The 19640-nt window shown below is 39.0% G+C and overlaps 1 protein-coding gene across 1 annotated transcript in view; it reads left to right on the forward strand.

Annotated features, from left to right (window-relative positions):
- Window positions 1-1552: 1552 nt before the first annotated feature.
- Window positions 1553-19640, forward strand: part of LOC149212686 (filament-like plant protein 4) — a 51587-nt gene continuing 33499 nt past the window's right edge. Inside the window, 2 exon segments of the mRNA XM_089391888.1 lie at window positions 1553-1855; window positions 8289-8409. Coding sequence (XP_089248014.1) covers window positions 8299-8409 — 111 coding nt within the window. The 5' untranslated portion in view covers window positions 1553-1855; window positions 8289-8298.

Here is a 19640-nt window from a genome sequence, read left to right on the forward strand (position 1 = left end):
CCAAAAACCCACCTTTAACCTATGTCCAATTATTATCCAAAGAAATATTTTTTTAAAAATAAATTTAAATATTTCTCTTTGATCATCCGCCAAAACCCCACCTTTAACCTATTTCCAATTATTATCCGAAGAATATTTTTTTAAAAATAAATTTATATCTCTGATGGTTATGTTTAATACACTACATTGGATGGGTTTTGGATTTTGCGTTGGAGATACCAAAAGCCACATAAAGACAAAGGAGTTGACAACTCATTTATGTTATTTTTCTAATCTGTATCTTTTAAGGAATATATATGGCCATAGCTTAGATATGATCACAGTATCCCATTTCAGGTAACCACTCATATACATATACTATACTAAGACATTAAGGAAGCTCCTCCCTCCTTACTTTAGTTGCAAACTATTATTGTCATCTAGCATTGTTTTGTGATCTTTAACTTTTGTTTCCACTAAAGGTGTCCCTTCCCTATGAAGGGAGTGTACCGACTTACCGTACAAACAGAGCCATATTGATGACCTTGATTGCCTTTCCTCATATTTAGTTGTGGGAGTAAGACAACATGAATGGGAGTTGGTTTATCATTATCAAATGTTCACCCATCTTCTTAGTTGAAAGTGGGACAACTTTGAGGGGACCAAATATAATACAAATACTTTATGAAAGGCTAATCCAATCTAATAAACTTGACATAAAACTTTATTCATCTGCACCCTCCATCAACCCAAATGGCGAGAAGTTCATTTCGTTAAGAACCATGGTGCAAGATATGAACCCACTAAAGCACATATTTCCAAGTTAATCCATGTCTCATCTGCCCACCACCATGATATATGACATAAACCCACCAAAACACAGGTTCCCAAGTTGTTCAATGTCTCATATGCCCATAAGGGGTACACTTATCCATGCCCCTCGAACAAACAAAACATTGTTTTACAACATATCCATTATCAGGACCTCGAATCTAAACAATATCACCAATTTACACCGACTTGATTATTATTATACCATGTTGGGTCTCAATAAACCAAATTATACAATGCACAACCAACAAATCCAACATTGTTCAACGACATCACATAACCCTAGAGCTAAGGCCCATCTTTCATGACTTTAATCACCTCACAAATCCAAATCAATCTAATTCCTATAATAGTACACCATCAAGACACATAATCAGGAACTCGAAAAACTAAATCACTGCCTGCCTCGGATGCTCATTTGCTTTGCCCCCAAAGACTCACTTCCAATGTAAGCAATGACCATCATTAGACAACAAGGAACTACACAACTTTGGGACTTGAAGTGGGACCAGAGGCATGGAGGTCATGCAATACAGGGTGCCCACATTCCAATTTCAAACGTGGGCCATGGGCAGAGGCATACATTATTGGCACAATTGGAAAAGAGCCCAAATGCTCTGACAATGAGAATTCACCTCCTTCAAAGGTGGGGAAGGGGACAATTTACAAGGTGTCAAATACCCACTTAGAAATTATTAAAGCTAAAATAAAGCAAGTTTCCCTTAAATAATTAAAGGCGGGGACCAAAGTCATGGATGCCAGTTTCCCCAATGTCCCCACTTTGTGACGGTTTACCAAAAAAATTAAAAATTTCAATAAGAACTTCTGGTGGGCGCCCTTCGACAATCTCTGCTAACTTATTGAAAATACAATGCCATCAAGAATTTCATCGAGATCTAGTCCTATTCTGGATTGCAGAGATCTCAGAGGGCCGATCGAGCCGAGTTGAGTGAAATATAGATAAACATTGAACACATTCTCTGTATTTCCTGCTCCCAGACAGAACATCATTGTTTTCTTGGTGGTTTTTCCCTTCAGATTTCAGGTAGCTCTGTCTGTTTTTCCTTGATGGCTTTCATGTTGGGTTTCTAATGTAATCTGGGCCTTTTCATAGCATCAATCTGCATTCACCCTGATATATACACAGTGTATATCTGCAACACAGCTTGTATCCAATTTGGTTATGTGGGCGGTTAACAGTATCTATTCCCTATATATATATATATTTGATTTTTTTTTGTTCGGTTTGGTTATGGGGGTGGTTAACAGGTTGCATTTCCTGCATTCTCAACTCGACATATCTTTGTTTCGTATGCAATGTGCCTTGTGGGTGTCCTTGTTATTCCAATTTTATTTCAGGGATTTTTAATTTTTAAATCTGTAGTGTAGCTGCACTTTTTTAATTTAGGATTTGATTTACAGAGATTTCGCATCTGGGTCTTGTTGGGTTTTGAATCCTTGTAGGTGGTGTTTCGCTTATTGCATTTTGCTGAATTTATCCCAAGTTTATTTCAGTACTAAGTGGCGGTGAGGAGGAGCTTGGCGTTTCTCAATAGGGAATTGTTATCTGCATCCTTTGTGTTTAACATTTTATTTATATGGTATGGGTGTTCAATTGAGAATGGAATGACAGCTGGTGATTCATGGCATTCATTCTTCACTAATGTTTACAGTTTCACCCAAGTGTGGGTTTTCAGGTATTATATTCCTACAGAGAATTATGATTCGAGCATTTTGGCTATGCTTCAATGAGGCCTAGAGCGAACATTCTAGTTCACTGATGCGAGCATTTTGGCTATGCTTCAATGAGGCCTAGAGCGAACATTCTAGTTCACTGATGCACATACTAGAAAAATCTTGAATTTCCTCTCGGTGCTCCCCTCCTATCCAAGTATTATCCAATAGTTTCGAGTTGCGGTCTTTTATATTCACACTTTTGCCAATCTTGTAGCTGCATTGATCTTTATCACTCAGACTACACCATGGGGCACTGCCATTTGTTGATCCAGCATGTAAGCTGGTCAAAATCAGCCTTTCATGTTAGATTTCCTTTGGGCAAACATGGGAAACAAACTCCTGACCTGTGATGCACCTTGGAACCTCTAGCATTGTTGTTAGGGGAATATGGATGTTCTTCATCTGTTGCTAGTTTTGAACAAATCCAGCCAATTTAGTCACCTGAAAAGTATCCTTGCTTTCTGGACTGAAAGATTCCATGTCGGGATTAAATTTTGTCAGAACATGATTACCTATTTATAAATCAAGATATTGCCAAGAGTACTACCTTGGGAAGTAAGACCAACAGGCTATATATACCGAGACACAAAAACAATGGACTTGGAGGACGAATAGTAATGCAGCAATGCTTAATTTGTATATATAAAACTAAGCTTGTGCAAGCAGTGCTGTGCCACATTCTGTTAGTAACAATTAGCATTTTCTGTCTTTGCTTTATTTTATTAGAAGAATACCAGAGCTGAAGGAAAGGCGAGGGCATTGCCAATGTCTAGTTTAATCCTCGTCCACTGTCTAGCTTTAAATCTTTGGAACATTCTGCTCCTGTCAAACAGAAGTCGCTTCTATTAAAAGATTAAATGAGATTCACTTCAACCTTCGTCTCTCTCAGGACCCTAAAGTGGCAAATCTTGTGTCACTCTCTCTTGATACCATTCATGACTTTGCTGGTTCATTGGTTCCTGTAAGTTCCTTATTTAGCTCAATGGTGACCAACTTCTGCTAATGTTTTTCTTTTAATGGTACTTTTGTTCAATGTCATGGCTGATTTTGCAGATTTCTAAAGTCTGGTTCTCCTTCAGTTCACTTTTCCAAGGATAGTATTTTTTTCCTTTCATCTCTTTCACCTATTCCATTCATCACAAAAGCAGATTAAGAACTTGTATAGGAGGCATTCTTTCTACACATTGGCCTGCTAAGACTGAAGAGACTATTGATGTTGTTGAGAAAAAATAGTGAAAGGATATTCAAGTAACCTGTGCATTGGCTGGGATTACATATCCTGACTGCATATGCACATATCGAATTCAATTTCTTCTGTGAAACCTTGTGAGATCCAAGCTTTATCTAGTCTTCAACGAATTGGACCTGCTCTTCCTTGGGTATGCACTGTATGAAATGGATTGGATCTTGCTGTTCAAGTTCTTGTAAATATTGAAGCTTGTGGGGCTTGCAACTAAAAGATAAATTATATTCTCTGTCCTGCATCATTGGTACCTAGTAGTATGCCAAAAATCCTAAATTGTCCCTAGTTGTTTTCTTCAGTGATCATGTTCTTCTACGAAGGCTGAAAATATATCTCAGAAATTCTTTACTATAATGTGATAAATTTGGGTCAAACGCAGGAAAAAAGATCCTGGGGAGGCTTGAAATCTGGAGATTCCCTGCTGGTCAAAAATGAACTTGGTGAAGATTTTTTTGGAATTCACACGGTTGATTAAGAAATCTTGTGCAAAAAATGAGCCCTTACAAGTCCATATTACACAACTCTTCAACTCCTTGTTCACATTCCTTAAAAGAAGATCTTATAAACAATTTCTCTAACCTGGGTTCTCAAGCTACAATTCTGACTTCAGAATTTACAACCAAACATGGAAATTGTCAGAATGAAGGGATGTCTGATTCTCAAAAGCTGTAGACATTAGAAGCAACTGTGTAGGGAACTTTAGCCTGCCAAGAAATATTATAGTCATGGAGGGGAACATGCTTTTCTTTTGCAATCTTCTATAACAATGTTTGCAGTCTTTAAAGATCGCGATGCAGGATAAGTATATGATGATTCAACAATTCCTTCTGTCTTTTGCGTGAGTTATTATTGATGACTCCAGCATCTGCAGCTGATTAGGAATGTTATCTTTACCAGTCTCCGTCTATATAATTTCCCAGATAGTTACATTTGATGACTACATCTCTCTCATTCTTGACATGATGGAAATTTCCTCTAAAAATGCTCTTCGTGCGGATTTGATTACATCTGCTTAGGTTGTGCATTATTGTTCTGCTTTGCATAACTGCAATAGAAATAATGCTCCAATTAGGATATGCTGCCTGCCACTTATCATATGATGCAACTGCGTAATTTTCTACCCATATCATGCTGTCATACTAATGAATTCAAGACATTCTGAATTGATCATGAACCAAAGTCTTACGAACAGTGATACTTGACAAAAGACATCAACCCTTTGAGATGAACCAGTACCTGAAGACACTCTACATGTTCAGATGTTATAACCTAATGTTGAGATAATTCCTTAGAATCCTGGGTGGGGTTGGAACAAAAATCTAAAGCAGAAAGGAAGGCCACTGCAGTGAATATTAAATTCAAAATGAAGTATGATTGCAGTGAGATCAATGTCAATTTTCATATATAATTTTTCCCAAAACCAGATGAATTAGAAACAAGACTCCTGGAATGTGTCAAAATGTTATAAAATTGTCAACAAAATCAAGTTGGTGAAACAATCATACAATGGTTGGCAACTTCTACAAATTGGGATGCCAGAATATGTCTTATCAGACATTTATCAATGGGCAGTGTTATACATATTAAGAGTTGATGAGAAGCAGTTAAACCCCCAAATTCAATGCAATATGCCATTCAAATTTTGACAAAAACCTCAAAATCAAAAGTAGCAGATTATTACAATCCCAATTATTTATTGTTGTTTGTACTGTGGTATACTTTAAGCCAATACAATTATACATGTCTGCAATTATCGAAATCATTGCAAACTGACTTTCCCTATATTTTTAAAGGTACATATTCACTTTCTTCATTCTCTAACACAGGGATGGGTGGTAGATGCCTTCATTTTTGACATTTCAATTACTGGTACAAATTGCATTCTTCTGATGCAGGTGATGGTGCAATCGAACATCTGATTTGTAGTTTCAATTATAATATGTGTGCCTTCAGTTGATGCCATATTTACCTGCTAGGGCGATTCATCTTCCAGAATTAATGTTGAAGTAAAATATAATAAATATTCAGAATATGTCTGTAAGTTCTGCCTATTCTGGTTCTCCACAATGTTGGCCTACATTCTCGAATCTACAATTAGGGAATATGTTCTGGAATCTGGAGATTAAGAACCACGAGAAAAGAGAGGCTCCAATTACACAAAACCTTAAATAGCCATCTAATCCAAACAATACTCACTGTGTTTTAGACTTTAGTCAAAGATACAGTTATCTTGCTTAATTCAACAATGCATTTTCAAAAGAGATGGCCAGTCTGCCAACAGCCAGCATTGTGGATTACTCTCATCAAGGAGGTTGAACTTGTAACATGAGCCACCATTTCATAGATACCATCTAATATGGTTTGATTAGCATTCGAAGGACAATAGAATGCCATTTGTGTAATATCCTAGGGAGATTTTTCCCTAGGTTTTTTTTTTTTTAAGTTTCTAGGGTTTCCAATAATTTGCTCTTTTCCTTTTTGAGATAATGATAGAGAAAATTCAAATAATGTAGTCTTTATTAAAACAGTACTGTTTTCTTCAACAACACAACAAACTTTCAACACAATGCTCTAGCAAATTTAACAGTACCAGTATAACCCAGATTCAACAGTTCCAGTATAGTTCAGTAATCCGAATTCAACAGGACTTAAACTACTGTATCAAACCAAAAACCCGAGTTATTCTAAACTAATCCGCAGTCTTCAGAAAACCCTTCTGCGAGTACTGTCCAGAGAATACCCAACTAGCTTTAGGACTGATAATCGTCTCTTTCCTGACTTCAGCTTCCTTCAGGAACTCTTCAAACCTGCTTCAATGCATCTGAACTTCCTCAGAGAATTTTGATCTGTTACAGTCCTTGACCAGATCTTTGCATGGCATAGGCTAACCACTCTGAACTCTGTACAGGAGCACTGGCCTCAGCTAACCACTCTGAACTCTGTACAGGAGCACAAATTCTCCCCCAAACTTCAGGTCTATCTACGTAGTAATACCTCAGAAACCCCCCCATCTCATCTCAGAACGAATTGAATGATTTCAGGGTGGCTTTGGGTCTGCTACAGGTTAGGGCTAGCCTCCTGAATGGCCTCAGAACAGAGAAGGAAGTTGCTTCAATGGTGACGTCCAGCCTCAGAAAGAACTTTGGCCTACCTCAGATCAATTCATTTCATGGAGAATTTGCATGTATTCAGCCTCAGAGCTTTGAGCTGCCTCAAAATTTGATCTCTGTTTTGCCTCAGACAATCTGTCTAGCTTCATAAGGAATGCCGATGCCTCAGAAGAATTGCATCCTGCCTCAGTGAACTTCTGCCTGCCGATAACTTCGCTGTCCTTCAGAAGGATGAATTTCCCTGTTTGCCGGAACAATAAAAAAATACTAAATCCACAGACCAAACAGAATTGTTCCAATAACCTGTGTTATAACAAGAGCAGGGTGACTAGGTACGGTGGGATCACCTCCACCGAAACTAGTCAAGGAAGAAGGGGGTTTTAAAATCCTCAGAGCCTCAAGCTCAAAGAAAAATAGAGATAAGTTAATCCAATCCAATGATGTCTCAAATGTTTCTAACCTTCTTGTATTTATAGATTTCCTTGATGGGATTTTTCTCCTTAATTAATTAAGAGAGATTCATTGTAACCCCCAACTTCTGTTGCCCAAATTTGAGAATTTCTGGGTTTTCTCCTTTATCCAAGATTATAGCCTATGGGGATTGATAGGCTACTTCGTCTCTCAGAGAAATTAATTTCTTGGGGACATTACAATTTGAGAATGCATTCAATACACCTCTCGTCTGTTTTGGTTATATTATCCCATGCAGAGGGTGTATGTCTAAGTAGGTTGAACTTCTAACATGAGCCACCATTTCATAGATACCGCCTAATCTGGTTTGATTAGCATTCAAAGGACAAAAGAATGTCGGCTGAGAATGCATTCAATATACCTCTTGTCTGTTTCTGTTATATTATACCATGCAGAGAGTGTATGTCTAACTGCAATTTAAAATGCCTGTAAGATTGTACTAAGTGAAATGCCTATTGGACTTTATCAGAAAAAGCAGCACTCTTAGATTCATCGTACATACTATGGGTCACCTTCCACGAATATTTGTAGATGATGTTTGTTTTACTTTTCAACTGTTACTTTTTCTTTTCCAAGGAGAACCTCTATGGGAAACCCAAGGAATGCTTCACCACATTTGTGGATGGCATCCCTAGTAAAGCCCTTGTGATAGACAAATGTGCCTCACCTAGGGTTTGAACTGGGCACCTGCTGGAATGAAACTAGCCAAATGCCCAGCAACATTGATGACAAGCGGTTGAGCTAAACCCTTGGGGGCTCATTTTAACTATTTCATGTATTTCATCTTTTGGGACTGTTTTGGTGGATCCTACAGTAAATGAATCTTCCCTTGAAAAGTTTAACCTAATGGTAGTCGTTAGAAATCTCATGAAAATTGGTTGACTCTTTTTGAAATTGTTTATTTCTTGCATTTACAGGTAGAACAAAATGGACCGCCGGAGTTGGCCCTGGAAGAAGAAAAGTTCTGATAAAAATGTTGCTGCATCAGAGCCTTCAGAAGTAGCAGCGGCTCATTCAGCACAGAATAATGATGATCAGGTGAATCAACTTGATATAGAACTTCTTCATGTTGTCATTTGACTTTATGAGATCATTGTATCTGAATTATTTTTCACTGGAAACTCTTCCTCTTGTCTCCTTTCTCGTCTGGAAAATTTCTCAATCTTGAAGAGATTGAGTTACGCTGAAAGTCTTTAAAAATATCTTTTGGATTCCATTTCCTGCCATTTTTGTAAGTCTTTCCTGACCATTTCAAGTGTGTTTATGGGGCAGTTGCATTAGACACATTGTAATTAGAAGAAAAAGTTAAAAACACCCAATCACTGATGAAAAAGGATAAAATCTAAAACCTAATTCAATGGGGATTGCATACGATATTCTGCCAATGTCCAAAACATTTTAGTTCTAATTAGAAGCAAAAAAACCCAAACACTAAAAAAAAGAGATTGTAGAACCTTATTCCATGGACGAGTCTTCTAGAGATGATGTTCTATTGCCTTGATTGATCTGATTTGTAGATCACACAGGCATAACCGCTAACTTTAAAAGTTATTTTGTAGTGTTTACATATGTATAAATTCAGTTTCATTTGTCTTATTTAATTTCCTAAATTCTCTATTTATGTGGACGGTAAACATGCACACACACACTTGTTTCCTTATATTTTTAACTGAAATGGCAACCCTTGTCAGAGTTTCCCTGAAATTTGAAAGGCTGGCCTTACTGTGTTGATCTTGTGTCCTGACTGGAATGACAGCAATGTGCTAAACTCCATGTTTGTGCCTACCGTGTACAAATATTTACTTCCCCATATGATATATTATCATTATCAGTGCTATCTGTGTTTATATTTCTAATTTGCGTTTTGGTGACATTCACAAACAGACACATTCATTTATCTATTTCTGGTGATGTTGAAATATCCAGTCCTGAGAGGGTACTCATTTTGGTAGTGTTTGTGGTTCTCTGGTTAAGATAACTGTACAGCTGAGATACATTTGTGTTCACAACCTACTCTCACAGCTGTTATTATGCTTAGAAGTTTATAGGGAATATTCGAGTATAATCCATTCATATGCTACAAACATAATCACAGGAATATTCTAACAACCTATATGATGATGTATCCTAAATAAAAGGGCCATGACAATTGAGCTTCCATTATACAAAAATGATGACATAGATCTATTTAAAATATTTTATTATTTACAATGGAGTTAATGGGGTATGACACAATGTAGGAAATGTTCAGAAGGCGGTATTTAACATAGTTTATGCACTAACTTGCATTTCAAAGACCTTGTAAATGCTTCAACCCATAATCATGGTGTACCTTCCAAACCCTGATACCTTGTACATTTTTGAAAGAGATAAGTTTATTGAAATTAAACTAAGTATCAAATGATTTAGAAGTGACTTTGAGCCACATATTACAATGTTGAAATATGAGCTATAGAGGATAATATGTAATCACACAAAATACGAACTTATAAAAATATAATTTTATGTTTCTCCTGAGCAGGAAGGGGACAAATTTCATGTAAAACTTTTATATATTTGTTTCTTCCACGAAGTAATAGAAGCAGTGTTTCAGTTTTTTTTAATGTCTATCCTTTGGTTATACACAAGTTTCATTTAGGATTTTGGTATCATGACAAAACTTAGAGTTGAGAGTTCCTCTACCTTTTTACTTAAGATTGTATTTTTTAGGGCTTTCTTTTTCTTCTTGTTTTCTTAGCTTGAGGTTTTATTTTATGCTTTTGGGAGATGACTTTTGCACAGATTTTATTTCCATTTTGATATGTTGCGTTTCACAATCTGTTTGATCTATTTTGGTCATTAGTGGACATTAATATAATTTCATTTTGATTGTGTATCATAAGATCCTTAAAATTTACGAGGATGGTGTAGTTTGGTTTAAGATCCTTTGCACTTTGTAGTCTTTCGAAGGTCTTAGTGTCTAGGGTGGCTTGTTTAGTGTGTGTGTGATGGTGGATTTAGGTAACATAATTGTCAAAGAGGAGAATGCCACAACTTATATGGAGCCAAAAATTTGAAGCATGGTTTATGTGTCAATTCCATTTGATCAAGGTTTGGGTAAATGTATTGAATACTTTTGGATCAAAAGATACATGTAGAGTAATAAACGATGTTCTTAACTTTGTGTTTCTTGCTCATGATGAGGAGTTACATGATACATCATACCCTTTGGAATGATTGATCATGAGATTGAAGTGGTCATACAAGGGCTATGAAACCGGATTTGTCCCCCAGCCCCTACGTCTCTCGAATCCGGCGAATCAGACACGATTCGGGCGGATTTTTTTTCGAAAATTGGGACACGTCGTGTCCGATCAGGACACGTTCGAATCCGAAACTTGTCTTGATTTTCCGACACGAATCCAGAAATCAGGGACCCGGGCGACGTTATCAAGGCGTATTTCCCCATTCTATTTTCACATTCAGTTGTTTAGTTTGTTGTGGGTTTGCTGTGGGTGTTTGGGAGCAAGGAGCAAAGGGTGTGGGAGCATTTTCAAGGAGATTCAAGGATGATGACTATGAGGATCGATGAGTCATGAGCTACCTACTGCCTTGAGGCTTGTATACTTATAGTTGTTTTGTATTGGATCATTGATGAATTGAATATGTTTTATAATTTATCATTTATGACACAATCGTATTTGTATGCATAATGTTACTTTGTAAAACTTACATCTAGATGAAGATCTATGTTTGAAATATATATATATATATATATATATATATATATATAAATAATTTTATATATATATATATATATATATATATAATGTATCTGAACGTGCCCTGTTCCGGGGGGTCAACATGTCCATATCCAACACTCGTATCCCTATATCGTCGAATCCCGAATCCCCGTGTCAGGTGACTTAGCACAAGGGTGTTATAGCCTATTGAATTTTGATCTATTATAAATCTATATTAATGATGAGGGCGAGAGTTCTTTGAACAGTGCTAGCTTTTTATTTTTGAACTGATCATTGTTTTTGGAGGAATGGTGACTACGTTTGACATTCTCTCTTTTCATGCCCTTTCTTCCTTAGGACAATGATATTTCTTTGTGATAAGTCACTAGTTCGAGATAATTTGAAAGAAGTGGTGATGTTTCTCAGTCATTTTTTCGTTGCAAATAACAAGTCACATTCAATGCATCCTTCAACTAGTTTTCCTTAATAATGATCTTGTTCTTCTTCCATGTCCTCCAATGCCAATAGCAACAACAAAATAGTGTTCCACATGCTTGAATTGGAATTTATCCTAGGGAGTCCACTATTAGAACAAACGGTCACATTTTCTTTCTTTTGCAAGGCTGGATGATCTCCAACTTTGGTCTACAATCCCCCTTAAGCATAAATTGTCCCTTAATATCTTAAAATTGCTAAAATCTCTAACAACCTATAAGTTTTCTAGAGCACCCTTGAGAGAGATAAAAGAGATATTTGTCATTCAAATAACCCAATTTCATATTGCATATGAACACATATTTATAGTACAATATTTCTTTTGTAAGAATATACCTACCAATAAAAATAACTAATCATAGATTAGGCAAATCCTAATTGTCTGTCTTATCTTAGAAGTTAAACCTACTATCCTTGGTAAAGTAGTGTGCCAAACTAAAATGGTCATAATATACTTCAACGAATTTTGCACATGGTCATGTTTGAAGCAATGACATGGATATGGAAAAGGCCTATACGTATGTTTTTGGATCCATCCTTGTTAAGTTATGATATGTTCTATGCTTATAACAGTTTACTTCTTTTTCTTATTATATTCCACAGATTAGCAATCACATGTACATAAAGTAAAGTGCAGATAGAACATTAAACGCTCGACAAAAAACAAGCCAAGACAAGAGACACAAGATGTGGCGGCTAGCCAGGGACAAACCCCACAATGTGTGGGGAAACCCTTTGATCAAATCTTCTTTTATCTTCAATAATTCAGCAGAGAGAAATAGTACAATAAATCTGATTTATATCAGCAGTAGCAAACCCTAGATCAGTAGCATCAGCATTAGCGGCTTCATCATCAAACTAAGGCAAACGATATCTCTCAAACCGACCATCGGATAGGCTTGATTCCACCACCAAAAGTTGCAACTTCCAGAGGAGGTTCAGATGAACCTACAACGCAGTTGATGAGGAGATCTTCTGGTCCACGCAGGTCAAACTTCACGTCTGCAGTTGCAGCTTCAATTTTAGTAGCGTCCTTCAAACTAGGGCAGTCGATATCTTGCAAACCTTCCATCGGATTGACTTGATTCCACCACAAAAAGTTGTGGCTTTCAGAGGAGGTTCAGATAAACCTACAATGTAGTTCAGATGAGGAGATCTTCTGGTCCACGCAGGTCAAACTTCACTTCTGCAGTTGCAGCTTCAGTTTCAGCAACTTCCTTCAAACTAGGGCAGTCGATATCTAGCAAACCGTCCGTCGGATTGACTTGATTCCACCACCAAAAGTTGCGGCTTTCAGAGGAGGTTCAGATGAACCTACAACGTAGTTCATATGAGGAGATCTTCTGGTCCACACAGGTCAAACTTTACTCTCGCAGTCGCAGTTTTAGTTTCAGCAGCTTTCGGCTTCACATGTGTGAGAGAGAGACCCTTTTCTACGCAATAGAGAAGAGACTCTTTTCTGTGCAGTAGAGAGAGAGATGTGATGAGATGATTGAGTCCAAATGAGGAAAAGTCCTCTTGTATTTATACACAACGTTGGTGTTTGAATCATTGTTTTAAGATCCGGCCAGCTCGAAACTGACTCGGTCGAGTTGGTTTGAGCCGGGAAAAAAATTTCAACCCGGCAGAAAATTCGATTTGGTCGGCCGAGTTATGACTGACCTGGTCGAGTCATAGCATGACTCGGCCGAGTCAGTCATAACTCGGCCGACTCGGCCGGATCCGTAACTACTCGGTCGGGTAGCCAATGAACCATAAAAACACGCCTTTTTTTGATTTTTTTTTTTTAATTTTTCTAAGTGTGGGGGACTCCAAAGGGGTTTATGAATTAGTTTGCTAGTCTTTGGGGTCCATTCCCCTCTCCCAAACCCTAGTATTTGATCATATTGTCCTACTAAGGCTATGCTATTCATGGTAATGTTAAATTCTTAAAGTAAAAGTGACATTCTCCGTAATCTTCATTTTCATCCTTTTACTTCAATTATTAACATTACCATGAAATGACTCAGGATGTTTGAGAGTGGTTCCGACCTCATTGGATTTCATATGGAGAAAGTAGAATTTTAGATTTCGTTCAAAATCCAGCAGACTTATTGGTTTTTCAGGATTTCAGGATTGGGGGATTGCAATGTTTCCATTGAATTTTGTCATGTATTAGGGTATGGAACTCGTATTTAATCAAGAGCACCAATCCCTCTATGTACCTTGATGTTAGTGACATTGGTTGTCAAACTCCTCCGAGATTCGCTCCTAAACTGGGAGCTTCAGAAAATGTCGCTCCCGCTCCCGTTTTCGCTCTCACTCCCGCTCTCGCTCCCGCTCCCAAGTAACACTGAGCCAGATGATGTTGGCAACTCTAGCAGTAGCCAGTAGTACTGGTCACAAACTTTTGTTGTAGAGGCCATTTCTAGCCTCCTTGGTTATGTGTTTTTGTTTTGATCTCTATATCATCATCATGTATGTATTGGACAATGCACTGGTTGCCATTTTAATATAATGGATATATTCATGAGCCTACTTTGATCATATGTTGTCTTCTATCTATATTCTAATGCTGTGTGTTTGGAAACATGAATGAAAATCTTTAAAATTATGTGTTTTTATAAAAAATAGATATTTAATGTATTTTTTACAACGACCGAGTCATTGAAATCGAGCTGGCCGAGTCGATACTGAGTCGGAGTCGACCCTCGGCCGAGTCGGAGTTGTAAAACATTGGTTTGAATAGATGCGACTGTTGGGCTTCTGAGCCTACATGAGTTGTAGGTCGGCTTGATAATAATTCCATAATCAAAATAAATTCATATCTCCATGAATACTTATCGGAATCGGATGATCTTTATATCAATCCTACACCTCTCGACGAGAGGAATCTAATAAATATATTATCATCCATGAATAAGATGACCCACATGAAGTTTGGCCCTAGTTGCCAATTTTAACACTCCCTCTCAACTATGGAGAACTTCATCTGCAATCTGTTTGTCAGTCGCTACTATTCATCCATCAAATGCACTGCCCTGTATAGCCTGGCTCTTGCCCTGCTCTGCTCTATTTTTCCTATTTTTCTTTGTCTTGTTCTGCCCTGTATTGATCTGTATGGCTTTGCTCTGTTATGCTATGCTCTGCTTTGTCCGAATTATGAAGAAGAAGAAATGGTCGAGGATGTATCATACTGACTCAAAGTCAGTCTCAGAGTATGTACCACTGGTCCCAGACCAGTCTCAACCAACTTGAAGTCAGTGTCATAGTGAGTACAACTCCTACCACTGGTCCCAGACCAGTAACATCCTCCACTGGCTCAAAGTCAGTCTCAGAGTGCGTACCACTGGTCCCAGACCAGTGTCAACCGACCCGAAGTCAGTGTCATAGAATGTACCACTCTTACCACTAGTCCTAGACCAGTATCATTGATCCCAGATCAATGGAGGTCATCCTAGTGTAGGGAGTACGGTAGATACAACGATGCATCCATCGGTACTACTATGGTCCCTAACTTCATTTCCCTGCTCATTGATCAGATGAGAGGTACTTCCCATGAGTCCCAGACTGCATGGGTAGGATGCCTCGACAGGAGAACTAATCAATCCTGTCCTCACAGGAGAACACATCAATCCTGCTACAATCGCCATGGAGAACACATCAATCCAGGCCGCCATGGAGAACACATCAGTCCAGGCCTCACAGGAGAATACATCAATCTTGCTACAATCGCCATGGAGAACACATCAATCCAGGCCTCACAGGAGAACACATCAATCTTGCTACAATCGCCATGGAGAACACATCAATCCAGGCCTCATAGGAGAACTAATCATCCTGCTACACAGGAGAGCGAATCATCCTGTTCCACAAGAGAGTGAATCATCTTGTCCCACAAGAGAGCAAATCATCTTGTTCCAGTGCGCACCACCAGGGGAGGGTGAGTCACCCTATGGTCGTATGTTGCTCCAGTAAGAACCGCAAGCCCTCAGAGCTCCCAGAGCTCAATGTATGCAACATGCAAGACCCTTGTACAAGGGTTTCTTGACGACTCCAAGTCGTTTGGGAAAATCACAGATTAGATCTTTCCTTGGGGCTTTGACTAGGTGTATTGACCTGTACATCATCTTAATGTGATGGAGCCTCCTTGCTCTTCGACTTACCATATCCCAGATGACGTTTATCTGCTGGAGCAATCGACGAATATGGGATTCCTCAATAATCGAATCCCACCTCTGGTTGTTACAAAGAATCACAGTGGTATGTGTTCAAACAACTCACTGAAGAGCTTCCCCAACCAGGCAGCTTCATACGAGATCATACTCGTAGATATGTATCCGGTCTCGGCGGTGCTTATGGAAACCGACTTCTGCTTCCTGCTCATCCATTATATCGAAGTAGAATCCAAAGAGAAACAACACTAAAAAGTGCTCCAATGATCCTCCACACTACCTGCCTAATTAGCATTCGAATAATCATGCAGTTTCATATTTCCGACAGTGTATCTCAATCCATGAGAGATTGTGTCCTGAAGACATCTCAGAAGATTCTTGGCACCAATCTAGTGAGGCTCAACCAAATATGAGCTCACAATGCTAACTGCAAAACATATGTTCGGACGAAGGTTCACCAAGAACATCAACGCGAATGAGTTTTTGAAACTCAGAGGCATTTCCCAAATATGGTCCGACATCACTACCATATAACTTCTGAAAGTTAAGATCCTCGAGGTAGTCACAGGCTTGCAGTCCACCATACCAAATCTTTTCAGAATCTTCACCACATATTTTCCTTGAGATAAGAAAATTTCCCTTTGCTTCTGAATTTGAAATGAAGAAGGTCATCCACATAAAACATTAGTATGAGAGGCTTGTCATCTTCAACCTTAAAGTAAAGGTTAGGGTCGACTTCACTCCTAGTGAATCCCAACTTCGTCAAGTAGCTATCGATCCTCTCATACCATGCTCGGGGTGCTTGCTTTAGCCCATAGAGAGCCTTCTTCAACCTGCATACATGAGATTTTCAATCATAAATCTCAAATCCTTCGGGTTGCTCCACATAGACCTCTTCTTTGATCGAACCGTGCAAGAACACGGTCTTGACATCCATTTGGTGTAGGTTCCATCCTTGTGAAGCCACAAGGGCTATGATCAAGCGGATGGTCGTATATCTGGCAACAAGTGCAAATATCACATCATAGTCTATACCTTCATTCTGGGATAAACCATGAGCGACAAAACGAGCCTTATACTATTCTGTACTTCCATCTGCTGCAACTTTATCTTGTAAAGCCATTTTGAAGTAACAATTCTCGTGTCCTGGGGTTTGGGAACTACTTCCCAGACATCATTCTCCATAATGGTCATAACATCCTTCCATACTAGATGATTGACGACATCTGAGAATGATGAAGGCTCATTTTTGTATGATTGTGCGCATACTGGTTAGGTATCCCTGATACCTGTTGGGTTTCTTACTTTCACGGAAGGTTCCTCGGGGTGCAACATTTCCTTCAGCATCATCAAGTAGCCCCCTAAGCCATGAAGGCCTCTTCCTGGAAGAGGAAGGCTCAGGTGGATAAATAGGATCCATTGGTTCTTCCACATCAGGCATTGTTACATCATCTACCCATAGAGATAGCTTCCACAATCGTACGGTGCCACACCATTCTGCTCTGGAGTATGTGGTGTAGTAGTCTCCCTCTTAATGCCAACCTTAGGTATGCCTGAGTGAACCAACTGTAATATATCGGAGGTCTTGCTTAGGCTTGAGGGGAATGGTCCCCTTTTGAGCTTTCCTTCGGCACATCTTGGACATACACCTTCTTTCTCTACTCGGAATTCGGGCATCCCTATCACCATTTGTCTTACACCGAGTAGAGCTTTATAATGAAGGGGGGCAAACCTCCAATGCCAAAGTTCGGACTGAAGAGATGTGTCATAAGACATGACACCTAGCGGACTTCCATCGACCTGATATAATGAATCAACACAAAACCCAAGTGTAAAGGCATCTTTAACATTATTTTTCCATATACGTACCTTGCCATCGCTGAAGGTTACTTTGTAGCCTTTGTCTTCCATTGCCGAGATGGACACCAGGTTTTTTTTGAGGTCAGGTGCATTTAATACATCCTGGAATTTCTAGCCTTCTTGAATGGTTGTCCTCTTCCTTGATTCCCAACTCTCCTCTTACCTTTGCTATTGAATTTTTCATTCCTTTGATTGCCATCAAAGGGATTTTGATCATCGTCGCGGTGTGAGTACTTTTTATCAGGGCACTCCCTTGCATAGTGACCTGCTTTATCGCAGATGTAACATTGTCCTTTTCTTCCACCTTTAGGTCCAGTCTTTCCTTTTGATTTAGTCCTGGAATTATTTCTTTTCTTAGCATGAGAAGAAAAAGTAGCAGGAGGACCTTTAGGCAACGACATTTCTTGCTCTTCTTCCCTTGTTTCTTCTTGAATGCATCTAGCCATTAATTCCTCGAAACCAGGAATTACATTATGGTTCAGAAGAGTAGTCCTGAACACGTACCATTCGGATGGTAATTCTCCAAGAGTCGTGAGTGCCATTTCCCTATCAGTAATAGTCTCCCTAATAGATAGGAGATCGTTTTTGATCTCGGTGATTCTTAAGAAGTATGCTTGCATACTCTCATCTTTACCCTTCTTGATTTCCCTCAGCTTATTTCTAAGAAACAAAACTTGATTTGCATCATTAACTTCAATAAAACTCACCGGTCTATCGTAGATTTCCTTGGAGGTGTTCAGGTTGGAGATGTAGGCCACCAAGTGCTTGTCGAATGAGTCCCAGATGATCTTCTGTTTTGACTTCTCCGGTTTTCCATTTGTTCCATGCAGCAGCTGATGCATTTGATGGAGGCTCAACAATATTGCCTCTTACATGGTCCAGCACTCCTTGATCTTCTAGGGTTAGATCGATAGACATCTTCCATCCGTGATAGTCAGCTTTCTCACGGAGCTTGTCTTTGGCAGGAAAGAGTGTTGAGGACCCCATAGTTCTTTTAGGATAGCCTTGCCAATCTTCTCTTCGGTGATTGCTCTTGCTCTTGCTCGGGCTTTGTCTTCACCTCAGCTCTGATCCCATGTTAAGTTATGGTATGTTCTATGCTTATAACAATTTACTTCTTTTTCTTATTATATTCCATAGATTAGCAATCACATGTACATAAAGTAAAGTGCAGATAGAACATTAAACGATCGACAAAAAACAAGCAAAGACAAGAGACACAAGATGTGGTGGCTAGCCAGGGACAAACCCCACAATGTGTGGGGAAACCCTTTGATCCAATCTTCTTTTATCTTCAATAATTTAGCAGAGAGAAATAGTACAATAAATCTGATTTATATCAGTGGAAGCAAACCCTAGATCAGCAGCATCAGCATTAGCGGCGTCATCATCAAACTAGGGCAAACGATATCTCTCAAACCGACCATCGGATCAGCTTGATTCCACCACCAAAAGTTGCGGCTTCTAGAGGAGGTTCAGATGAACCTACAACGCAGTTTAGATGAGGAGATCTTCTGGTCCACGCAGATCAAACTTCACTTCTGCAGTTGCAGCTTCAGTTTCAGCAACTTCTTTCAAACTAGGGCAGTCGATATCTTGTAAACTGTCCGACAGATTGACTTGATTCCACCACCAAATGTTGTGGCTTTCAGAGGAGGTTTAGATGAACCTACAGTGTAGTTCAGATGAGAAGATATTCTGGTCCATGCAGGTCAAACTTCACTTCTGCAGTTGTAGCTTCAGTTTCAGCAGCTTCCTTCAAACTAGGGTAGTCGATATCTTGCAAACCGTTTGTCAGATTGACTTGATTCCACCACCAAAAGTTGCGGCTTTCAGAGGAGGTTCAGATGAACCTACAACGTAGTTCATATGAGGAGATCTTCTGGTCCATGCAGGTCAAACTTTACTTTTGCAGTAGCAGCGTCAGATTCAGCAACTTTCGGCTTCACATGTGTGAGAGAGAGACCCTTTTCTGCGCAATAGAGAAGAAACTCTTTTCTGCGCAATAGAGAAGAGACTCTTTTCTGCGCAGTAGAGA

This window comes from Pinus tabuliformis, chromosome 1_1, assembly GCF_031772625.1.
Source record: "Pinus tabuliformis cultivar Carrire ecotype Pingquan chromosome 1_1, CPIR1, whole genome shotgun sequence".
NCBI lineage: Eukaryota > Viridiplantae > Streptophyta > Pinopsida > Pinales > Pinaceae > Pinus > Pinus tabuliformis.